Source organism: Bolinopsis microptera, chromosome 12 (genome assembly GCF_026151205.1).
Source record: "Bolinopsis microptera isolate Bmic1 chromosome 12, MBARI_Bmic_1.0, whole genome shotgun sequence".
Taxonomy (NCBI): domain Eukaryota; kingdom Metazoa; phylum Ctenophora; class Tentaculata; order Lobata; family Bolinopsidae; genus Bolinopsis; species Bolinopsis microptera.
In genome coordinates, this window is record NC_087083.1 from 5575357 (window position 1) to 5599648 (window position 24292).

The 24292-nt window shown below is 38.7% G+C and overlaps 1 protein-coding gene across 4 annotated transcripts; it reads left to right on the plus strand.

Moving 5' to 3' along the window:
• Positions 1–7715: 7715 nt before the first annotated feature.
• Positions 7716–22399, plus strand: LOC134824201 (adhesion G-protein coupled receptor G7-like). Of its 4 annotated transcripts, none has more exons than XM_063835975.1 (24): positions 7716–8088; positions 11829–11852; positions 12876–12966; positions 13127–14019; positions 14240–14418; positions 14587–14716; positions 14977–15143; positions 15296–15768; positions 15996–16141; positions 16243–16413; positions 16577–16732; positions 16898–17166; positions 17316–17471; positions 17683–18122; positions 18249–18325; positions 18481–18637; positions 18786–18926; positions 19133–19297; positions 19425–19578; positions 19761–19930; positions 20113–20421; positions 20616–20716; positions 21489–21584; positions 21826–22399. In XM_063835975.1, the coding sequence occupies exons 14-24, from the start codon at positions 17841–17843 to the stop codon at positions 21947–21949; spliced, it is 1776 nt and encodes a 591-aa protein (XP_063692045.1). In that variant the 5' UTR covers positions 7716–8088; positions 11829–11852; positions 12876–12966; positions 13127–14019; positions 14240–14418; positions 14587–14716; positions 14977–15143; positions 15296–15768; positions 15996–16141; positions 16243–16413; positions 16577–16732; positions 16898–17166; positions 17316–17471; positions 17683–17840; the 3' UTR covers positions 21950–22399. The 4 variants fall into 4 exon arrangements, 3 of the variants coding, with proteins under 3 accessions (XP_063692045.1, XP_063692046.1, XP_063692047.1); XM_063835976.1 differs by lacking the exon at positions 7716–8088 and adding an exon at positions 11050–11713; XM_063835977.1 differs by lacking the exons at positions 7716–8088; positions 11829–11852 and having other exon boundaries at positions 12092–12966.
• The last annotated feature ends 1893 nt before the right edge of the window (positions 22400–24292 follow it).

Here is a 24292-nt window from a genome sequence, read left to right on the forward strand (position 1 = left end):
GTTGTCGATTGTTAATCCGAGAACAGTTGATTGATGCGTATAGGTTATGGGTCTGCTGCCAATAATTAACGGACTTAAGGTTGCCTACAGGTGTTTAAATAATATAGCCTACAAGTGTTTAAATAATATAGCTCCTCCTTACTTAAAAGAGTTGATATCTCCTAGGCAGCAAAGTTTTAAAAATGTACGTCTTGATAATGATTATTTTTACCTTAGTTTTCCGCCCTCTCCTAACTATGTAAACACAGAGAAAGCTTTTAGTCACTGTGCAGTTAAAGTATTTAATTCCTTGCCATACGACATAAGATCAGCTGAGTCAGTTACATCTTTCAAGACCAAACTTAAAACATACTTCTTTTCTCTAGCATTTGATTGATTTTGCATTTACATAGGTAAAATGAACTTGTCATGTCTAATTTTCAATTAAACTAAGCTCAGTTAATGTAAGAGCCGCTTTAGAAAGCACTGGAGTTTATCTCCAGGATTAAATTATATCGAGTTATATGATTTAGCTATAAGGCGGTTTATAAATGTTGTATTTATTATTATTATTATTATATTATTGCCCACGTTAAGGGGCCTGTCAATAATTTACTAAATTATTAGCTATTTTAGATTTAATAATAATAATAATAATCTGTGAACGGCACAATAGCGTGGGTACGGTAGCTTCTGTCGAGGTGCCTCGAAAGTGATTTGTGATTGTAAACGATTCTCCGTTCAAAATTTTGGTCGTTGAACGCCAAATTTGTGCAGAATCAAAAAAATTATAAACATATTTTATAGTTTATACATTCTACGTATAGAATTGGATGTGCTTTCGGTGGAGATATAATATAACTTGCTCCTTCTTTAATATTTACCAAAGGTTAAAACTCACGGCACAGGAAAATTAAATTATATCAAATTGTCGAATACCGCGTTATAACGCAAATACCGCGTTATAACGCGTTACAGCTCAAATTGGCTGCTTTTGACCATTGTTAATGGTATGGCCCAAGAAGAAAGCGGCTTAGCCGTGCGCGCGGCGCTACTTCGAAGAAATTTAGACGAGTAAGTGTAACATCCGTCAACTGGGCGCGGCGCTCAGACTGCACTGTCATTCTAGATTCCACCGCAAATCTTTATGTTTATGAACATTATTATTTTGCAAAGCTCCTAGTTCTTTATTAGTATTACGCGTACGATCATGATCATCAATTTATATCACGTTTCGATTAAATTTTTCGAAACTTTCTGATGTTCATGTTATGATTATATTAATATGTTCTTTACTGGGCCGCGCTCAGCCTGTCATTCCGCCTAATTTCTATTCTATTCCGCCTAATCTCTATTCTATGAATATGATAGCCTGAGGTCCCCAAGTAATATGTTGTATGTCTTGAGACATAATCCACAATCATTAAATAGTTTGTTGGAGTTGGACTTGGACTGTCCATTGAAAAAATTATATTTTTATCAGTGGCTGGCTTGATTCACGATGTCAATCCTTCGCATCTCGCCGATCTGTGGTTGCGAGAAGCATTATTGGATGCGCGCGCGCGACCCAGTACTAGTAGTGCATCGCGCTACAAGTGGCTGGCCAACAAATCAATTGTTAACGTAACGCGAAAGTTTAATAATTCAATTGTTACTTTACCTGGGGACCTCAGGCTATCATGTTCATAAACATATTAATAGAGATTAGGCGGAATGACAGGCTGCTAGCGCGGCCCAGTGATTAAATTGTTACTTGGTACTACTACTACTAAACGTAGTTATACCTTGACACGGCCGGGCCGTTTCAAAGTCAAAGTACTAAATCAAAGGTAACCAAAAGTTACATAATATCCATCAATAGTTTTTAAAATTTCATACGTTCACAAAGTGTAAATTCAACCAGTGTTAAAAATTTATTCATTCTATATTTATACGGCGAAGTAAGTAACTAAAAATTGGAGACAGGTGTCGGGTTCTATAAGTATAAACAAACAAACAAACTACAAATGGATATGAAAACGACAGTGTTGTATATATTTTTATTATAGTTATACAGGGTGGGCAAAAGTCAGTGGGCATACGTTGGCCTTAATTATAGCTCCGATGTGTTTTACATTTGAGAGCTGTTGCTTTGCAGATGGCATACTGTACTTACTGGTTCGAGGATTCCGTCGTCAAAATTTGAAAATTCGAATATTTTAGACCACACCCATTCGATATTAAAACACCTATATTGTTTTCTCTGAACATGCTGAACGCCTATTTTTTTCAGAGACGGTAGATTATTAAATGTTGCATATGATCTGAAAACATGAGGAAAAAACGGATTAGAAATGACGAAGTTATCAAGCATTTTCTGTATCTCGTTAACAACATTGACTGGGTGATTATGTGACACCGTGACACGACACATTAATTGGGCACCCTTAAAAATTTCCTTAATGTTTAACGGAGTGGTTAACGGGGTCACCTAATCACGTGATTAGGTAAACCAATCACCTGATCACACGTAATGAATAAACTCGTTTTGCTTCATATCTCTGTCATCTGAGAAGCTACAGTTCTAATTTTTTTCAGGACAAACGTAATTCGAATGGCCAAACACAATTTAATCAAATTTAGCTCGATTCGACTATCCAAACTATCAAATAAATGCAAAAATGAACCTTCATCCGAAAAAAATTAACTCGAATATTTATCGATTTGACAAATTCCTCGAACCAGTGGTAGTAGTAAGTCATACCAGAAATAATTATTACAATTGGGCACTCAGTGACTGAGCTATTAAGGCCAACGTATGCCCACTGACTTTTGACCCACCCTGTAGTTAAAAGAAACATGGCAAAGTTGCCATCATGTAATTTGTGTTCATCTTAATGGCAGTGAAATATTAATATTATACGCTAATCTAACTGCGTGTAATGCGATTACACTATTAATTTCACGAGGCGCAGCAAGTGCAAATTGATACAATAAACGCACGAGGCAAAGCCGAGTTCGATTATTGCAGTTATTTCACGAGGTGCAGCCGAGTGCAATAACTGGCGTAATGCAGTTAGATTCGCGTAACGCTCCACGCTTCTGGTGCAGTGTTATACTTATAATCAGTATTCAGCTAGTGCGGTTAGTTTATAATCGCACGGATTGTGTTGTTAGTTGCTCTAAAAACAGTGAGATTATACACTAATCGAACTGTTTTGATAGCACTAAGCAACTCAAAGAACAGCGCACTTCAATCTGAAACATTCTCCGAGAAACGAAGTGACGTCATCCGCCGACTATCTCTCAGTTGATTTGTACAATCTAGTAGTAGTAGTTCCATAAAAATGTCTGATAACCATCTCAACAGAGAGTCAAATACAGATAAGAAAAATAAACATAGGATAACCGTCCGATCCGACCAATAACATAACAGGAGAAATGAGCATCGGATCCAATGCTAATTTCTCCTGTTATGTGATTGGTCAGATCTGAGTCAGATGTCATGACTCATCGATTGCTATTGGCCACTACGATGGGATGGACCAAGAATCGGCCCGTTCGGGTGACCGACAACTGAACCCAATTGAACCTAGTTCCCACGCAGTTAACAGGCACCCAGTCAGCTTAATTGCAAATTGGGTGACCAACCAGCTTGAATCCCAAAACGACAACTGAATCCAGGTCATATCACAACTGCACCGAAATCGTAAATACGATAACTGAACCCAACGATCGGATTTTCAGGTTCTCTTTCTTCGCAGGGGTCTGTGGTCATTTATCATTATCATTATAGGAATGATCATGACCACTGTAATTTAGAGCATTGGAGCCCTGTGCTTACCCCGGTAAAATATTAATAAGTGGACAAAAAAGTTAAAATTCGTTTTCTCCGCATTTGGCGAATCGTTTTGTGTTGCTTGTATAAAGGCGATCATCCTTGGTAGTGAGAAATTATCCACTATGTCTGTCACACTAAGGTAGAAGGAGTCAAAGTATCCTCCTCGTTGGTAAGACCACTTCTGGAACTGGCCAATAAAGTGGTTCATTGTCTCCTCTTCCATGTTTCCATACTCGTTTAAAATGAGTGTTGGGCAACGTTGTCCATCTTTCCCTTATTGTGAGAGCCTTTTTCGGTAAGAAAGTCTGCATTTTCGTTACCTGTCAGGTTACTTGGCTCAGATCTCGTGTCTTCTGATGCTTTGGGGGGGGGGGGGGGGGGGGCCTGCCATGGTTGATGGTTCAGATCCCGAGCCTTGGGTCGGATTTTGATGCTTGAGGAGCAGTGGATCGTATCCTTTTTTGCACGCTTCGTGATAGTCGTGAACACGTAAGCTTGATAGATCAGATCTCGCGATCGAAAGGCACCTGTGACCTTGTCATCTATTAGTACGCTTGTTATACAGATCGGATCAATACATAAGGAAGAGAGATGCCGATGGTGGTCACAGTATCGAATCATGGTTGTCTTCAGCAAGTACGTCAACGGACAAAGAGGAGCTCAACTACTTCTGGACACAGACGGTTTCCTCTACACCCGGAGAAAGGATCGAGATACCCCTTCTACCTCTACCTGGAGATGCCAGAAGTACAGAATCAAGAAATGTCCTGCTCATGTAATCCTTGACCATGGAGATCAGTCCTTGGCCAGCGGTGCCAAACCTCATTCCCACGACCCTGACAACTTAGTAGCTGAGAAAGCAGAGTTCAGAGCAGAATTGAAGCGTAAAGCTGCCGACCAACACCTCTCAGCAACACAAAACCTCCTCGCCGAAGCCCTATCTACATGCCCACCCGAAATCAACGTGGAACTACCAAAACTAGAGTCCCTCGCGAGAATTGTCCAAAGATCACGAGCAACAAAGTCCGGATCTGCCAACCTCCAAATCCTCGTCCAAGAGACGGAGGAAAACGAGCTCGAACCTTGAGCTATATGATATATGTACTAAGTTTGACAGTTTTGTATTATCTTTTTGTCATCGTTAAGTGCTCTGGACACGATGTTGCTGCTTAAGCAGAAATATTATGATGACTTTGTGTGAGATTTTAAGTAATAATTATTATATTGATGCTTTTCATACAAACAAGTTAAAACAAATTCTTTATGTCGTGCATCCTGGATTTGGACAGGATATACCCGCTTAAAATACTTCCATCGCGTTACATTACATTATTCTCAATAAATGTAATAGTGATGTAATTAGTTTACAAAGAAAACTCCATTTACGGACGTTAGGACTCCTCCAACTACATTAAATCAATTCCTTCTGTAACGTCCTGAATAAAATATATAATTACTAAAACAGAATTTACTAAACCTTTTAGTCAGTGTTCATCTTGGCAGTGAAATATTGAGACTAATGTAATTATAGCAGCGTTTCTGTGACTATTCTCTTAATTTATAAACTAGTCGACCCCTTTATACTCTTTACCTTTATATTACTAATTATCAAACAAATTAAGCGTTTCGAGGATTTCAGTGTTTGGTACAATAAACCTTTTATTAGAGTACATCATGACGTGGCAGATAAGCTTTCTTTATTCTATACTTCAAGTTCTATGGCCATGGAGTTGTCAAATAAGTATCTGCTATTTTAGCAAATGTTATTGAGTTAATAGCCATTATGACCGTAAATTAACGCCTAAAAGCTGCTATAATCGTCAATGGAAGACTCTAAGTCTAAGTCTGATCTTGGTCAATTAAGCTATTAGCTTTCAATGTACCCGCTACTTCTATATTCTGTGTGTTTAATGACGCAAGCTTTGCAGGTCTACATTTGTCATTTGATAGTCATTATATTAAACAGTATTAAACGAATAACGATATAATTCGTTCTAAAACTCAGCGATTTCGCGGCTTTATCATAAAATATAATGGGATATTATTAGTATTTCAATACTATTCAGATCTTACAGGAAATAATGTGTAACAAGAGTGTGAGAAGACTCAATATTTATCACCTGTGATGTATGATGTTTGTACTTATGAATAAACAAACAAGCTTAGCTCACAGACGGCTAGTGCATATGTTTGAATAGAACGACTGTTTCAACAATATTTTGTATTTGCACTTTCTTGAACACTTCTTGATCAGTTGGATTGTGATAGGCTTGCCTTGTAATTGTGTTCTTTTATAAATTATACCTATAGAAAAGGTTATGCTATCCAAAGTTTTGAATTGCAACGCCTTTACCAGGAAAACCGCTTCAACCCTTAGGCTAGCACACTATCCATAATACTATAATACTGTGCAAATCTCAGAGGTTAATACTATTGTATTAAGCTCCGACGACATGTTACAAACGACTAAGGAAGTGACAGCTTATCTGCACAACAATACAACCTTCTAGAACATTCTGTAGCTTGGGGAGGATCAGCAGTTTATAATAACACTCTTACACTCTCTGAGAGGATGAAAGTTACAACTTTCAATTCCATGGTATCATAAACTTGCAAACAAATAATGTGAATAACTTATACTGAGGTTTAAAATGTTAGATCATCATCATGCTTCAGAGTTCAGCGACTGAAAATAGTTTCAAAGGCCAACTACAAATTATCTTACTCCGTAAACAATACATATAATATTGTCACTGTTCTAAATCCAATAAGAACTTAATGAGGTTTAGGGTTTATGTAGGAATATGTTACGGTAAAGGGTCAGTGTAATAATATTATTAATAACTTTTAGATCTTAACGCAGAATAAATTTAAGCAAAACCAAAAGTAACGGTCACTAACGATTTTATATTCAACGGAAAGGATAAAGGATCTGAGAGCGATTTCCAAGTAAGGTTTATCAAATTAAAACCTCGAATAAGACTATAAATGACAATTTGAGGTGTTATTCATTAACGTATGTGTATGATATTCTAGAGGGAAAATTTCCCGAAGAAAATGCTTTTTAATAAAGGTCCGTATTATCGACTATTAGTATTCAAATTTTATATTTTTCTTTCGAATGTTTGATCTTCGGTAGAGGATGTGTTTTTACTTCTACGGATCATTTGACCGCTTCTAATTCTTTAAGAGTAACTAAATTCTCAAACTCGTTAGTTTGTTGACGTAGAGGACTAGTGACTTGCTAACTAGTGTCACTAGTAGTGACTTGCCAGAAAGTTGCCGTGCTCCACAGTAGCTGTTCTCGAGAAATTTCAGTATTTGTCTTACAGGCTTATCATGTAGTTATTGTTATTGAGAAACAAACGTGTCAGGAGCCAGACGAGCTAATCCAGCTGAGACACAATACTTGAATATCAATAACGTCACGCTCAATTGTCAGGCTGTGACATCTATTATTTTGCAACTGGTTTTAACGTGTGACGTCACAGATATCAGCCTCCCTCGCTCTAGCCACATGAGCTGGTGGCAGGTTCATTGTTCGTTCTCTGGCGTATTATACGTTAAAGTACTTCAAAATGTGTTACTTCATAGTTATCAGAGTGTGTTCAACTAGCTTCGTTCGTCGGAGAAATAGACCTTTGACATTAAAATATTACCGAGAACCTTTTGTTGTAGCATCTTAATTTCAGCCGAGCGAAAGACAAAACATATTGGTAATTTATCCTTCGTCGACTAAACCCGCAGAAAAACATATTTGTATTTACAAAATGTACTTATATACCTCAAGCTGCACTTCAAACTCATGTTTTTTTGTCTGTTGTTGTGTTCGAACCTTTTGTCTTACTAGTTACCTTACATTCTCAGACTAACGTATAATAAACAATTACTGGACCCCTGTCGTACCGTTATACAGCTAATATATAAAATATCTGTAGCTAAATAAAGCGACAGAGTCCTCGAAGCTCAATGCCAGGTGCAATTGAACGGGTCACGTGGTCATAGTAACGGGTCACGTGACCATAGTACCAGGAGTCACGTGACCGAACGTCGTCCCACGTGCGCCTCATTAAATTGCGAGGTCGTTGTTTCCACCTGTCCCTCACGGACGTAAGGAGATGTTGTTATTTATATTGTTGGGGCGTCCTCTTTACGCTCATTTGTTGATCGCGGTTAAGTTTGGTTGTTTGGTTTTCTCATCTGACGGTGGTTAGAAGATCTGGGGGATCCGGACTTATCTATCAGGAAGATTCAGAGAATTGGGAGACCCGTATACACTATTATACAAGGTATGTTTTGATGTGTGTTAGCATTGTCTTGTCCCTACGTTAAAGGTACCTAAGCCTTCACTAATTGTCAGAGTTAGGAGTACCAATAGGAGCTTATTATAACTTTATTACTTCAATAATAATTGGAAATCGCTGTATTCCCCATTAAAAACTTCCTAAAATACTGATTATTATGAGATCTTCAAAAATGCGGATAATTATGAGTTCTGAAACGGAACGCCCATTTTGTCCAATTGAAGTAAATCTTACTGCATAGGGACAAAGACAGTTTACTGCTTTTGAAGCAATCGGCGTTCACTTGGTGGTAAATATATTAGCGGAATGGTCAGTGGTCAGCTGGCGAATGAGCAGAGCCAATGATCAGTCTTAATACAGCATTTCAATATTAGGGACGGTCATTTTAAAATACGATTTCAGTCGATAGCAAGTGGATGCAGCAAATCTAAAACGATAAAATGTGATTTATCGGTTTTTAATGTGCGCCGACCAAAAATTTTCGGCGCAGCTGTGAAATAATTACCATGGCGGTGTGCAACAATGTCACTACACAACTCACCACTGCACTTCATTGAGACATTTCAATTAAGCCATGGGTTAAGTTTTACAATGTACCTGTTCCTCGTTTTTCATCATTGACAAGGTCCTTTCAGTGGCATAATTAGCATAGGTGACACTTATATAATAGATCCAGTATGATGCTGATGGTACTGTTGCATTGGTGGCACTAATAAACCCAGTATGATGCTGATGGTACCTAAGATGAGAAGTACGGACTCGTTTAGGGGGAAAAGTACGTACTTGTACCCAACTTTGAAAAGTTCGACTCATACGACGTACGATACAGATAGAATTTTTTTGTTTTTGAATTATTATCATCGGGGCCGTCGTAAAATGTAATTGTTTGCCGATGTTAGAGAAAATATACCGTTCGCGAACAAATTAAACACACAATTCTTAGGTCAGGCAAGCATTTAAAAGTAAAACAAAAATTCTAAAAAATTACTAGACAATTTACTTATTTAAACAGCTTGTTTCTCTTAAAGTAAAACTTTAAGTTAATCGACGATTGGAATATATAGAAACGCAAGTTTTTGAAAACGCTCAATATTAGTCCGTAACATGCGATTTAGAACTCTTCCATCGATTTCCAGAAGGAGAACTTTTCAGTAGAATTGAAAAGTACGTACGATACGAGTAAATTGAAAAGTTCGACTCATTCGTACTTCTCATCTTAGGATGGTACTGTTGCATGTTTGATGTATTCATGACCGCTTTATGGCAAAACGGTGATATTTTGCTAGAGGTGTCATACGTTTTAGGAAAATAAGAGTCATAATAAAAAAGTTTTGCCAATAACTCGACTTACTCGACTTAGGGCGGCTTTTTCCAAATCTGTCTATCCAGCATGAGTTTGTTCATCTCCTTGCTGTCGTCAAGCCCCGTGTCCCTCCGCCAATAAGTGACGTCAATTTGAATTAGGATAATCCCTTTTTTGATCCATTTGGCGATTTGCCAAGTTGTCCTTGCAAAATTTTGGTAAATTGTCATCGACTCAACAAGTTTTCACAAATTTCTACAATTAATGGACACTGCTTTAGTTTTACAATCATTGCAACTGCAATGCTTCATTGTTACATTACTCAATCTTAGGCACACTGTTTGTATGACATCGACATCATTTTATCTGTTTTGCCCAGTTGGAACGTGTTATTTGTTATTAATACTATGGTCACAGACTCACGTGTTATTATTGGGTTAATTCTGTGAGAATGACGAAATAGCACGGGAATATTTAAAAAATAAACTTGGCTACATTCCATGATAGTTAGTATATGTAGATAATACGCGACTACATTTATATAACCGGGCAGTTAATTCAGGGAGCCCACTAGGTTCAGCTAATAAACCCACAATTTTATTACTGAAACGCACGAGTGACGATGCTCTCATACTCTGCGGCCCAATATGCACTTTACTTTCGTTTCCTTCCCAGTCCATAATGTAGCGTTATAAATCACATCCGTTATATTTACGTGGGTTCTAGCGCAGTTCAATGCTCGGCAACTAGTGGTGTAAGAATAATATGGATTAGTTACCGCTGAGGAACCAGACTGCAGACGACCATTTCGCCGGTAGCAATATATTAATATTATGTAGGTAAACTGATTTGTGTTGTATATTATATACGCGTATATGATCGTGTCCTCAATAGAAGTACAATTCGTATGATTTGTAATTTTGTTAAGGCAGTTACTAAACGAGTGTGAGGGTGGCTGGAAGGAGGGTACAACATTAAACTATCTCTTTTAAAATTAGTGATTTGTTTAGTGATTTGTTTCTTGTTTTAAAGTCAAACCGACGCCCGACGTTATAGTTTGCGAATATATTCAGCTTTCGTTGCTAATTTTCTAGTTGAACTATTCACAACCAGTGAGACATACTTCATACTCGGATCTACTTTATTTCTTAGTTCCTCGCACCCCGTGACCCGTACTATAACAAGATAAGATAAGGCTCGTGCTGACAGCTCTAACTCTATAAGTTGACAACAGCCTCATTGAGTAGGCACGTGCCTCACCATGCTGTAGCAGGGTTGAAGGAAGCTGTGCAGCGCCGAGCTGTCGATTAGCAACAACCCTCTTAACTACCCCTCTTGAATAATCCAGGCGATTTAAGATGAGTTGGAGCTCAAATCGTTGGTTTATTCAAGACAAGGCAAGCTGGCCCGGGTTTACCCCCGTTATTGTGTACCGAGGCTGATGTAATACAATGCAGCTCTCGTCTACCTGGACTGAGCTGGATAGCTATGCTGTCAAAGCACATGTTCTCAGCCTATCCAGGTGCTGGGCCCAGGCTCACGTGACTTCAACTAAGCGACACGTGACCTCACGAAGTCCCTGCTAACCAGAGTTAGAAATGACATTAGCCAGCAGAGGGAGCTCTCTCTCTCACCTGCTCTTTCTCGCTAGTTCTCTTGCTCTCTCCATCTCCCTCTCTCTCTTAGATAATCCTTCCCTCCCACACACCTCGTTATCTCGTTTGTGATGTAAAACAGGGAAGGCGCCCCAGCAAATTCTAAAAGTAGCATCTAATCGTCCTCGATCACTGCTCATTGGTTGCCGGGCAACATGGATTTGGCTAGGCAACCAATGAGAGTCAATAGATCACGAATACTGAGTGACCATTGGTCAGCCCATTAGAGCTCGAGGTGTTCTAAGCGATCCGATTGGTCAGTCCGTTATCTACATGCGCTGCCATTGGTCCAACTGTGCTCAAGGAAGCAAGCAGCTCACTGCTGTATGCTCATGCACCGTTCCTCGATTTCTATTGGCTGCGCATCCGAGTTCTGACCGCTCATTGGCCAGTCCCGGGCCACGTGTTCAGCTCATTCGATGCTGCACTGAGTTGCACGTGTAGCTGCGCAGCCAATGGGAACAAAGAGCAAGGAGATGCACGACTGTCATTGGCTAGATTCATGCAGCAAGCATCTGGGACAGGCAGAGAGGGGTAAGAGGGGTTACCTCAGTTCTCAGTGAGCAGTTGTGGTTTGAGGATCTCTGGAGCTGAAGAGACGGACAAGCTGGTGGAGATGATCAGCAGCGGGGATCTCAATCGTCCAGCTCAGGTGATAACACTTCGCCAGCTTTTCGTCTAAAACTCCGAATATTTAACTGATAAACCGTACAACAAATATAAATAATACCCCAACAACAACCTCAAACTAATGATTATTATTTCAGAAATCGATTAAAGACGAGGTATCTGTAAGTACGCTGAACCAGCTATTTTCTTCTACGAGACCCATCTCTATTTTAAGTTAAAGTAAGGCTGTCAGATCTATAATATAACTCTCCATAAAAATATGAAGGCTCCTAGTTTTCAATCTACTTCTAGCAGTGTGCTCCTTATAAATTTCGCATGATATTGTTCTTCTTTTGCTACAAGCAACCCGATTATAATTCAAACTAATAATCGCATTAAAAAATAAGTCGTAAAAAAAGATGCTCGCCTGCATTGTGTCCACAACAAATCACCCCAACGCAAACTACGACCGGTCTGTTTCGCTTCCAATTTTCACAAACAATGAACTTACTATTTTGATTTATCAAACTTAAGTTCTTTATTGTTGAGTTAACAGCAATTAAAAGAGAAAGTTTGATGAGGCCTCTTAATTCCTAAAATTACACCTCGAAAATACCGGCGTATCGTTTGGGTGGTTGGACTTTTTGCAAGACATGTAGGGCCCGTACTGACTCTAAGAGCAGTCCACCCTCGAGCGGTAACTGGAACATAAAGTCTCGACCCCGGCCTGCTGACAGCTCTATTGTCAAACACTGTTGGCTCTCTGTTGTTGAGTTGGTGTCTACTGTCTGAGGCTTTAGCAGTTCTTTGCATTAATTCCCTAAGTTCATGTGTGATCCTTTGAAAGCGTTGCAAAACCTGAAATCATCAAAAACTATAATCACGATCAATTATACCGTTGCACAATGAGAAAGAGCTCATAACATCATCTAATTTAGCACTCAAAGTGTGCGATGTAAGACTGGACACCGACTCCAACAGTTAGAATCAGTTGTGGGTGACAAGTATAGAGGTATGTTGATATGGAAACCTTTGATCGTGCCCTAAGATCAAAGTAGTCTGGGTTTCTGGGGTCAACTTCTGTTTCAGGCCAATACATGTCTAAAATTTACATGTATTAGCACTATAATTGGTTTTAAATTTGAACGCTTGACTTTGATACAAATAATGGGCGTACAAGGAAATCCAACAAATGATTTTTTCAGATATATCCTATAAGCTTAATTCACGGGGTATAGCTGTGCAGTTCTGATGGGAAATTCAGTCAGGAATTCTTCCTAGCAGTTACAGATAAAAGTAAATAAATGTCTTCTTAACGACTAGATTTTCACTCCAAAACTAAGATTTATCGTTTCATAATTCACCTTTTCTATTAATACCGAACGTCTTCAATTCGGTCAACTGAAAGCTATACGCCCTGCAGCTATAAATATATTACAAACCCTCTCGTTTTCAGATACACAGATAAGCTGCAACTATAAGCTCGAACTATACTCATCTCTAAGGATATTGCATGTGGTAACGGGCAGGCTACATCAAAAGAAGATGCCCATTTGCAACATGTCCCAAATTTAACTCTTTCAGCTTAACTTTATCTGTCGCAGTCTCCTTTAAAGACAGTTAACATATAATCTTGTTCGTAAATAATCCATATCGTAATTGAAACTGCTTTGCCGTTATATAGTAAGCTGAGAGAGTAGGACTTGTTGCAAGACATGTTGGGTCCGAAGCTGAGAACCAGCTCACCCTTGGGTGGAAGCAATGAGGGACTGCGCGGCGCCACCTGCTTGTGCACGTGCACATAGATTTGTGCACGTACACAGACCGGGACGCTCCAACTTTTGCCCTAGGGGTTGAAAGTGTCTGGGAGGTTTGCTGGGTGCTCCCCCGTTGACAAAATCATGTCTCAAAATCTAAATTAGGGCTAGGTTTGAATACTTGATATTTACTAAGAAATAGAAACTTTGATGATTAAAAACTGCGATATCACAGAGCTTGAGGCAAAAGGAACCGTCTTTCTCGAGAGCAACGCAGCTGATAAAAAGATATCCTGCGGCCTGACTAGTCCCGGAGAATGGATAACTCAGACAGTCGAACTCACTCTCGAAAAAGTTAACGATTCCACTGAAAAGACTATTTGCAAGACGGATCCGGATGACGGATTCAGCTGCATCGGCAAAGCAGCAGGAATTGCATCCGTTACTGAAAGTACGGATGGTGTTTCGATGACTGCCACTCTGGATGACACTGTGCTTACCTCTACTGTCGCCTACCGTTGCTCCGTTGAAGTCGGGGAAAACGAAGACGAGAAAGCAACCGACACCAAACTGATCTATGTCCAGAAAATACGTAAGTTTCGCAGCTAAAACAATCTCTTTTTTTATCAGCGCGTTATTATGAAATGATTAATGTGGATGTCAATTAAATGGCTGGTTAAAACTAAGATGCATGTAGGAAATTACTTTAATAATTTCTTTTAAATTACTTAAAAAAGAATATTACTAGTGTTTAAACATGATGGATCGTTAAGGACATCTTAGAAGAGATGATTGATTACATAATTCTACAGGTGTAAAATATCGGAATGACAACCTAGACGAATACCAAAAGATGACTACGGATGACGAGTTAGAAGTATCAGTCTACGGAGATGACGCCTATGCTCTGCAACCTGCAGTCTCCAACTGTAAACTAAAACAGAACAATGTAGATGCAGGCACTGGGGTTTTCATTTCTTCAAAATGCACAGTAAGTTGAATGAACTGGAACAGAAAGATGAATTTACACTTAACTTCCAAATGCTAATTTGTTTATTTTGAGCTTTTTAATTGCACTTACAGTTACATACGATATGTGTTACACGATAATTGGTCTTTAGTAAAAGGCTATGGTCACTCACAGACTGACTTTATTCAGATCCAGACGCTCACAATTACGGGTAAAGATTTGAAACTGGTTTGTGATCTACGGTTTAAGGACAGCGAGGTTACTGATGGCGGAGTAGTCACTTATGAATTACCTAAAGACACTACCTTAACAGTCACTGGTAAGTTATTTATATCTGTATATAGCAGGTTTTATCTTTTCAGAGTATCAGCAGTATGTTCTAAAAAGTTAAAAGCCAGATTTGATATATTGTCACAACTAGTGAATTGTGTGTTGCTAAAATTAAGTGACATGGAATGATAATCTCGCCATGGAATGATATCGGGCTCTCATTATGTGCTAATCGTATATGGTTATATGTTAATTTAAATTATGCATGACTATATGCAAGCGTCGAGATTTTGAAACGAATTGTTTCAGCGGTGTGTGGTGCGGGACAATTCGAACAGTTACAGGGATGTGTAGATTGCAGCAGTAACAACGGATATAGGGCTCTAACTATGTCACAGTTTGGAAATTGCCGGATGTGCCCATCAGGAGAGGAACCAAATGATACTAAAAATGGTTGTAAAACTTGTGGATCAGGAGTAAGTAAAACTTGTTGAGATCCTTTCTAACTATGTTTCCAAATATTTGTATTAAATGACATTTTACGTGTATCGGAGGAGTTATTTTGAAAACTGATTAACATATGAAAATCTAAGTGTATTTCAAATCAATAAACTCATTTTTTTTTCAGTTCAAATCCACCTCAGACACCAGATGCATTGCATGTGATGCCGGAACAATTCTCGTCGGTACCACCTGCGAGCCCTGTCCTGCTGGAGAGCACCAAGTTAATTCAGGGCAGACCAAGTGTGACGCGTGTCCTGCAGGAGAATACTCTACTGTCCCAGGCTCCAAAACCTGCACTCTGTGTCCTTCCGGAACTATCCCGACAGAGGGTGCGAAGATAATTTGCACTCCCTGTGGAGCAGGAGAGAAATCTAACGAAGATCGGACTGCTTGTGAGACTTGTGATGCTGGTAAATATTCTGTTCCGGGCTCATCTGAGTGCTCTGATTGTCCTGCCGGAACTACCTCTGTTGCTGGGGGAATATGCACGAAGTGTCCAAAAGGCAAGTTCAACAGTAACGGCGGAGAATGTGATCAATGTGGAAGTGGCTCTTACTCGGCTTTTGAGGGCTCAACATTCTGCCTTACGTGTCAAGGGTTAGTAATAACACACATTTTCATTCACTTGTGGGTTCAGGAAATATCATGCCTATTGAAAATGTATAATTCATTAATTTGTCCGAAATTAAACATGTTGAGGCGGGAATTTTTGTTGACATTTGACCATCTATATCTAATATTCATGTATGGTTGTCTGACCAACTGTTGAGGTCTTGATAATGATTTTACTACAGGCACTTACTAATAAGTCAACAATACTTCAGGGAAATTTCTAACGAACAAGACAGCTGTGAAGTGTGTGAAGCAGGAACGAAGTATTATGAAGGCAACTGTGTCACGTGTGAAAAAGGAGAAGTTTCCGAAGCTGGCAGTGCAACCTGTAATCTCTGTCCTCCCGGAAGATTCAAAGGTAATTAACTCTGAGCGTTCAACTATTCATATATTTCCAATAGCAATTTGTCTTCTTAAGTAAAATGAAACTTTAAAAAACTAATCGAAGAAAACTTCCAGACAGTGTATCCACGTGCAAGCTATGTCCAAAGGGAAAAAAACAACCTGTTGGCGGTCAGGAGGAGTGTATCCTATGTGACGTCCAAAGAGGAGAGTTTCAAACACAAGAGGGTTCAACCTACTGTAAGACCACCACACCTGGGCACCAGCTAAATCTGGAGAGCAATACAGGTATGGATATTTATAAAGTATAAACCTATCGACCTAATATTTGGTCAGCCCATTTGTTAAAAAAATGCTTTTATTTTATATGAAAACCCATGATTTGTAAGTCCTCTGTAGTAATGCATTAAGGTAACAATTAACAATATCAATAATAATAATCACACCTCAGAGGACGAAGTACCGTGCGAGAAGAACTCTTATTCGACTGGAGGAGCTAGTAAGTGCAGCAAGTGTGAGTCTGGTAAGGGGGAGTATACGGACAGTACCGGCTCTACCTACTGCAACGTCTGTCAGTTCAACCTCGACAGTGCTGGCAATTGCGGAAGTAAGTTTCTTAAGTTACTGTTAAACAATGAAAAGTTACTGTTAAACAATGAAAAGTTGACAGCCATCAAATCAAAGTTTTATAAGTAGTTAGCTACACACTTTCAGCTATAAAACTAATTTCACATATTTTGTTTCTCAATTGACATTGCTTCATATTTCGCAGCAATAAGCTGCAAGGGGAACAAGATAGAGCTGGAAGGCATTGGATCAGGCAACTTCACCTTCCCGGATACCAGTGCTGGTGGCACGGCGAGCGTTAAATGCGACGAATCAAATGAGGGAGCGGACGGCGAGATGATAACGAGATACTGCCGGTATAATGCTCTGACTAAGGAGGTGGAGTGGGCCAGTGCAGACTCCTCAGCGTGCAGCAGCAAGTTCACGGAGGACGTCAAAGATAAAGTCAACAAGATGAATGATGTTAATGTAAAGGTAATTATTATGTAATTATTATGTAATTATCATGTAATTATTATGTAATTATTATTTGTATACCGTTCTGTGTAGTCGAGTTCCGTCTTGTGAGAGTAATTTGTGTACTGAACTTTTATCAAACTTTTTGTCTACAAGTCACTTTTCAGGATCCATCAGCGACGAAGGCAGCTGTGAAGGGCATGCAAGACTTAGCAACTAATGCTAATGCGATGGCTCCCAAAGATCTGTCCAACATCGCTACAAGTTTGAGCACCTTTACCGATAACCTTGCAGAACAAGGCGTCGAAGTGGACGAAGAGGAGGTAAAAAAATTTCAAATAATATTTAAATGAATGTTCAAAAGTAAATATATTTTTAATAAATGTTTAATAAATGTTTTAATAGACCATTAAACAAAAAATTAGGTAAAAGAACTCGCTTTGTTTTATTTTTTCTTTGAAACAGGATGCATTATAATTATATTGAACTTAGATTTTAGAAAATCCTGATCATTTAAGTGAAAACATCTTTCAGGCATCAGGGTTGGCCTCCACGATTGGCTCTGTTGCTGGAGCTGGGGAAGAAAAGATGGCCTCTGTCTCCGAAACAGAGAAAACAGAAATGCGGGGTTGCGTCACCACCATCGCTAAGCAGCTTAAAGAGTCAGTTCCCGTCAAACTGATTCTATCGGAATGCAAAAGTTCTCCGTTGCGGACATGGACTCAGAAACTCCACTCACTCTTCCAAAACCAAAAAATGACACCGTATCTGCTCCCACACTAAAGATGAAAGGCACACCAAAGGCAGATGGACTGACAGTTGCTCCAACGGTTGCCGTATTCAACAAAAAGACTGCCGCAGCTATCTTCCCGATGCCATCTACTCCTTCAGATGAAGAGACCAACTCTGATGGAGGATCGACAAAATCAAAGAACATCACCTACGCCATCGATTCATCCATCGTCTCATTGGAAGTAAGTAAATTTTGACTTTTAATAGTTAGATTCATATTTGACTTTTATAAAATGATATTTGTTCTTTACCCTTCATACTCTACTAGTGAGATGTTACATGTGCACTTAATGTATCCTTTATTTCAGTTTGCTGGTACTACTGAACTAGATATAGAAATAGAAATAGCTGTTGACACATCAAAAGACGTCGAACAATCTTCAAGGTAAATACAAATCTTTCCAGTTCTAATGTCTAAATGTTTATCAGCTTTCTAAACAATAAACATCAAATCCCACATGCTCAACTTGATAATATTAACTTAATAAAATCTCTCCATGAAATAGGTTTGAAAACCCCATAATAACACTAACATCCCAGGAACGTTGAACGAATCAGAACCTGTAAGTTCTACAATGAAACTGCAAAGGAATGGAGCACGAAAGGATGCGAGACAAAAGAAGGAGAAACTATCAGCGGAGATGAGAAGCATTATCTCTGTGCCTGTCAGCATAACACCAGTTTTGCTATTATCCTGGTGAGAGGGCTAACTTTTAATTCAATCAAATGAGGAGAATTAGGAATCGAGATGGAATGAAAACTTTTCTGTATTTATGCAAGCATCGAAAATACAGCACTTTTGTAAAATATGTAACTTTCGGTTTTCTTAACCAAATACTTTTCAGAGTTCAGCTGAAATAGCAGATACAGTCCAATCGACAGTTTCTTCAGTGCTGAACGTGATAAACCTCGTTTTCCTCGGCTTAACCTTCCTGTGCATCGCTCCCTTCAAGCAGTTCCAGGCCAGACGTCTCATTCAAATCCAGGTAAATTTTAAGTTAAATTGAATATTAAATAATTACAAGTATGAATAAATATTTACGCAATTAATATCATTGCGTCATCGAGTACAGAAATTTCACAAATCTTAATACTTACCTAACGCAATTACTGCAATTCACGCAATAGTTATTAAGCACTGACATTCTCTAATAGTAACATACCGATCTCTAAAACTGCACAAACCCTTCAGACCCAACTGTGCATCGCCCTCTTCGTCGGACACATCTCCTTCCTTATCCTGGGGACAACAAACGCCTCCAACAAGGCCTGTGTTCCGGGTGTCATAATTGTGCAGTATCTGTTCCTGGTAGCGGTAGCTTGGTCCGTTTGTGCTTCCGTTACTCTCTACGAAAAGGTGGACATTTTGATTGTATGATTTAAAAAGATAAATAGTAAATACTGAAATGAACCTGTAAAAGATGAATATCTGGCTGACAATTTCCAATTTTGCAATGTTTCGAAGTTAAAAAACTGTCTCTCAGATCGTGAATGCCCTGAAGTCGTTCGGAAAGCAGGACAAACACTACTTTGTGAAGTGTCTGGCAGGATGCTGGTCAGCGCCCTTGTTCATGGTTCTGGCTGCCTACATTACTTCCATCTCCCTGGACGCCAACCTGCCCTATGTCACTGCCACTGGTTAGTTCCTTTTAATTATACTATATATAATTAATATTATTTAAAATAAATTGATTAGTGCCTTCGTATGGAGCAACTAAAAAGGAACCTGACATTCTGAATATATATTGTCTCGTATTTCTGTCGAAATTGACATAAGATAATTGAGTTTAACACAAAATAACGGGTATAATTAACACTAGGAGAACTGGACGATGACAAGACGGAGACGTGCTGGGTTGCCAGCCCGTGGAAGTGGGTCGGCTTCATCATCCCTGTCTATCTCTGTCTGGGAATAAACGTCATCCTCTTCGTCATGATCGCCAGAATCATCATCAGAGCCGGGAAGAGCGGTTCTAACACTAGCCATGCTGTGAGTTCATTGAAACTAAATTGTTAATTAAAGTAAAATAAATGAATGAAATCGCTCATTGCATTAATTTATGGATGTTTTTCTCAGTCCATGAATATAAGAACAGCTTTTAAAACATTCATTTTTGTCTTTAAATCACTTTGAATTTTGATGCTAGTTGTTGACACCTCCCGACTTTTCAGCGCGAGATAAAAGCAATCATGTCCATTGCCACAACTGTTTGCCTACCCTGGCTGGTTGCTCTCCTCATGGCCGGACCTCCAGCCATGGCCCAGATCTTCCAGTGGGTCTTCATCATCGTGACCGCATCACAAGGACCTACCATGTTCATCTGTTTCGTCATCTTCCAGGAGGATGTGCTGACCAATCTGTTCTCGCTGTTCGGAAAGGAACCCCCACAAGTTCTCTTGGCTCCCAAGTCTAGCAAGGCCAGCAAGTCTGCCGCCTCAGAAATCAGCAGCGTCAAGCCAACAACTGCTGCTGTCAAAAAGGTTTGGATTTTAGTTTTACTTTTCAAGATTTCAGCACTTTTTAAAGTTTAAAATCAAGCTGACAAGTCTGATATTCAATAATGTCATTTTTTTGGGAATTTTGGGAATTTTTTTGGGAATACTTTAGCTTCACGAGGTTTCGATGTAATTTAGATGATTTCCAATAATTCCCTGCTAACACCCTTACTGTTCAGGAGGAGAAGAGCGACATCGTGCATGTCAAGAACCCGGAGTATAACGACCCAGCTCAGGAGGAAGAGAACCGCCAGTCTGAGGAAAACATTTACAGCAAAGTGTAAGAACCCAAACATAATAATTAAATATAATAATTAAAGTTCAACTTGTTAAACCCTCTGGGGATCAGTGGTAAGAACTTGATATCTGTGGTGTGTGGAGCACACCTCAGCAGTGTATTCAATAGTTCGAGGCATGCCAAGTATAGACAATATACATTATTCACTGACTGCTTTTGTCTATTGGCGTGTAGGCAGTGTTACTTGACAAAGGAAGCGCACTGACAAGAATCTCGATAAGCCACTATTTGAATAAGTCATAAGCCATCGTAGCAACAGAGTTTAGGTGTATTAAATCCAATAGCAAGATACATAATGCAGGATATGATTGTAGCTACAATACAGTCCCCCAATTTTCAGGGTACTTCAAATAGAGAGTTTCTCTCAGAGACGCGCGTTAGAACTATTATACTCTGTGTAAGCGATTAGGGCTGTACGTCACAATGTGATCAAACACCTTGCACAATGTGATCAAACACCTTGCACAATGTGATCAAACACCCTGCACAATGTGATCAAACACCCTGCTGTTCCGTGATTCTATTCTATAGATCTGATCTCTAGAAACTTAGACCAATCAATCTGTTTAATAAACTGTTATCTGATCAAAATTACTCTTCACTATGATAAGACCTGGACGATCTCTTTTCCACCACAATCAATCAATATTTGAGAATAAAAGCACATTATTCACTGTTGGCACTGCCCTTGTTACATAAATAACTGCTCTGAATTTACTCACAGTCGTATAATTCTAATATCCTCCCCCCGCAGTGACGAGGAGGCTCCAGCCGTGAAAGACGACACGATAAGTCGTGGTAGTGTGAGCAGCAAGCACATGTACGAAGCTACTTCCTTTACCCAACACGGGTCAGTACTTAGTAATCATTCGATAATATTCTGTAATTGCTCTTAAAAACACTTAATACTTATGCCTAAATATTCGATGTGAGATCTTATCCACAAAGACATCTTTTTTTCTTTCTGATATCGGATAAAATGTAAGTTTTAATTTGTTTAACTCTAACGCCTATTGAATTGCTGATGTGATCCATTTTTGTTCATCTTACCAATCACGAGATAGGTTTTATCTTTACGCATTATATTTCAGAGACAAGAACGACAACATAACTCCAGTTCCAGCAGTCGAACAGGGCGAAACCTACGAAAACAACGCCGCAAACGACCTGGACATCGCTCAAAACTCCTATCCACACGTGCCACAGCTCGTTTGAGCCGACAAGGACTTCACAGTTATTGATTAAATGATTAATTAGCTTTCGATTAAGTAATTAGTTAACAGATGACAAAAGATTGATGATGGATGGTACTAGCCAGAGACCGTTTAATTACGTGCGAGTGAGCGTTAACATCAAATGACAATGAATGGGAATTTTAATATTGATCGGGTGATTACGATTTTTTGATCACAATATTTTGATTAATTTAATTTCAGAAACTAAGAAAAAATGTAGATTTGTGTTTTTTGTAATTTGGGTACAACCTTTTAGAATGTAGTAATAATAGTTTGTAGATCTCAGTTTTTAGTTGCAGTAAGTGATTTTTTAATAAGTTATTTTGATTTAGAATCATTTTAATGTTGTTTTATACTTTTTTTAAATAGCATTGTTACCGATATGTGAATAGTTGAAAAATGTCAATTTTATTTTTTTCAGTCTCAGCGATTTGAGTCTTTTAACTTTGTGAAAAAATGAAACATTGCTTCGAGCAATCATAAAAGGAAGTCTTAGCAGCAAAATCAGATTTATACAGTAATCAGTATAAACTATACTCATTCCAAATGGTATAAATAGATTTTTATTTAGCTGAACATCCTACACATGTTCCCAATAACTTCTTCCTACAAATGTTCCCAATAACTTCTTCCTTCACATGTTCCCAATACCTTCTTCCTACACATGTTCCCAATAACTTCTTCCTACACATGTTCCCAATAACTTCTTCCTACACATGTTCCCAATAACTTCTTCCTACAAATGTTCCCGATAACTTCTTTCTTCATATGTTCCCAATACCTTCTTCCTACACATGTTCCCAATAACTTCTTCCTACACATGTTCCCAATAACTTCTTCCTACAAATGTTCCCAATAAATTCTTCCTACACATGTTCCAAAAAATTCTTCCAGCACATGTTCCCAATAACTTCTTTCAACACATGTTCCAAATAACTTCTTCCAACACATGTTCCCAATATATTATTTCTACACATGTTCCAAAAAACCTTTTCCTACACATGTTCCCAGTATATTATTTCTACGCATGTTCCCAGTCACTTCTTCCTACACATGTTCCCAATAACTTCTTCCTACACATGTTCCCAAAAACTTTTTCCAACACATGTTCCCAATATATCATTTCTACACATGTTCCCAAAAACCTTTTCCAACACATGTTCCCAATATATTAGTTCTACACATGTTCCCAAAAACCTTTTCCTACAAATGTTCCCAATATATTATTTCTACACATGTTCCCAGTCACTTCTTCCTATAACAATCCTAAGTTTTTCTCAGGATGTCTTGACGGAAGATTTTGTTTTTCATCTTGTTGTCTTGTTACTGTCAAGAGGACCGCCTTCTTTAGCTGGGGTAGAAGGTGTTAGCAAGATAAGCATAATATAAAATAAACATCAATCGTTCATGTGATTTTTAACAAACATTAATCGTTTATCTTTGCTTAATTTTACAGTGAATTGTCAAAGATTTTAACCTGAAATGTTTTTGCACCGTTCCGTGAAGTCCCAGAGCGGTATTGTACAAGAATGCTGTCCAGGGGGATACCCATGCGTACTTTCTTTGACAACTCTTTTCTGAGGTAATGCCCGATTACGATTGTAAAAACAAATTTGGATGCCAATTTGTTTAGGATTTATTTGGAATTCAAAAAACGATGTCCAACATATTTTTCGATTATCAACCACAAATCCTCAGTTATACACAATCTAAAAAACAGTTTCAAGTTTGTCTAAATAAACTGTAACCTACGAATAGTATTTAGTCTGGATTGGCACCATGAGAGCACCAACTCCCTCTAGGTGAGCACAGATTATTAAAGTGTCTCGTTCCGAATTCTGAGTAAGTCGCACCGTGTTCGTGTCAAATATAGCTTTGTAAACGTTACTCTGCGAAGAAAAAAGGTTTCAGAATAAATGTTATAACCAGTGTTCAGTTGGTGGGGGGGGGGGGGGGGGGGGGGGGGGGGTGGGTCTGGAAACATATAATTATATAATTGACACTATATCATGGTGTTGTTTCAAAAGCGTTATACTCTGGACGAAATGAAACTCGGACCATCAAAGTTTCCGATTTTTGCAAAAAGTGCCGAAACTTTTATTGCTAACTTTCTGGGTGCCACGAAACGTCTTAAAAACTCGAAACCATTGATGACCTAAATTTAAATAATTTGTAGGAGTTTATTCTCGAATCAAAGGTGATCCCAAGATTAGTCAGATAATATAATACATAATATAAAACTTACGTTACTTTTAATATTCTCCCCGACATCAAGCACTGATAATGGTATTGAGTTAACGAGCAGGGTAGTCAACGTTCTCGA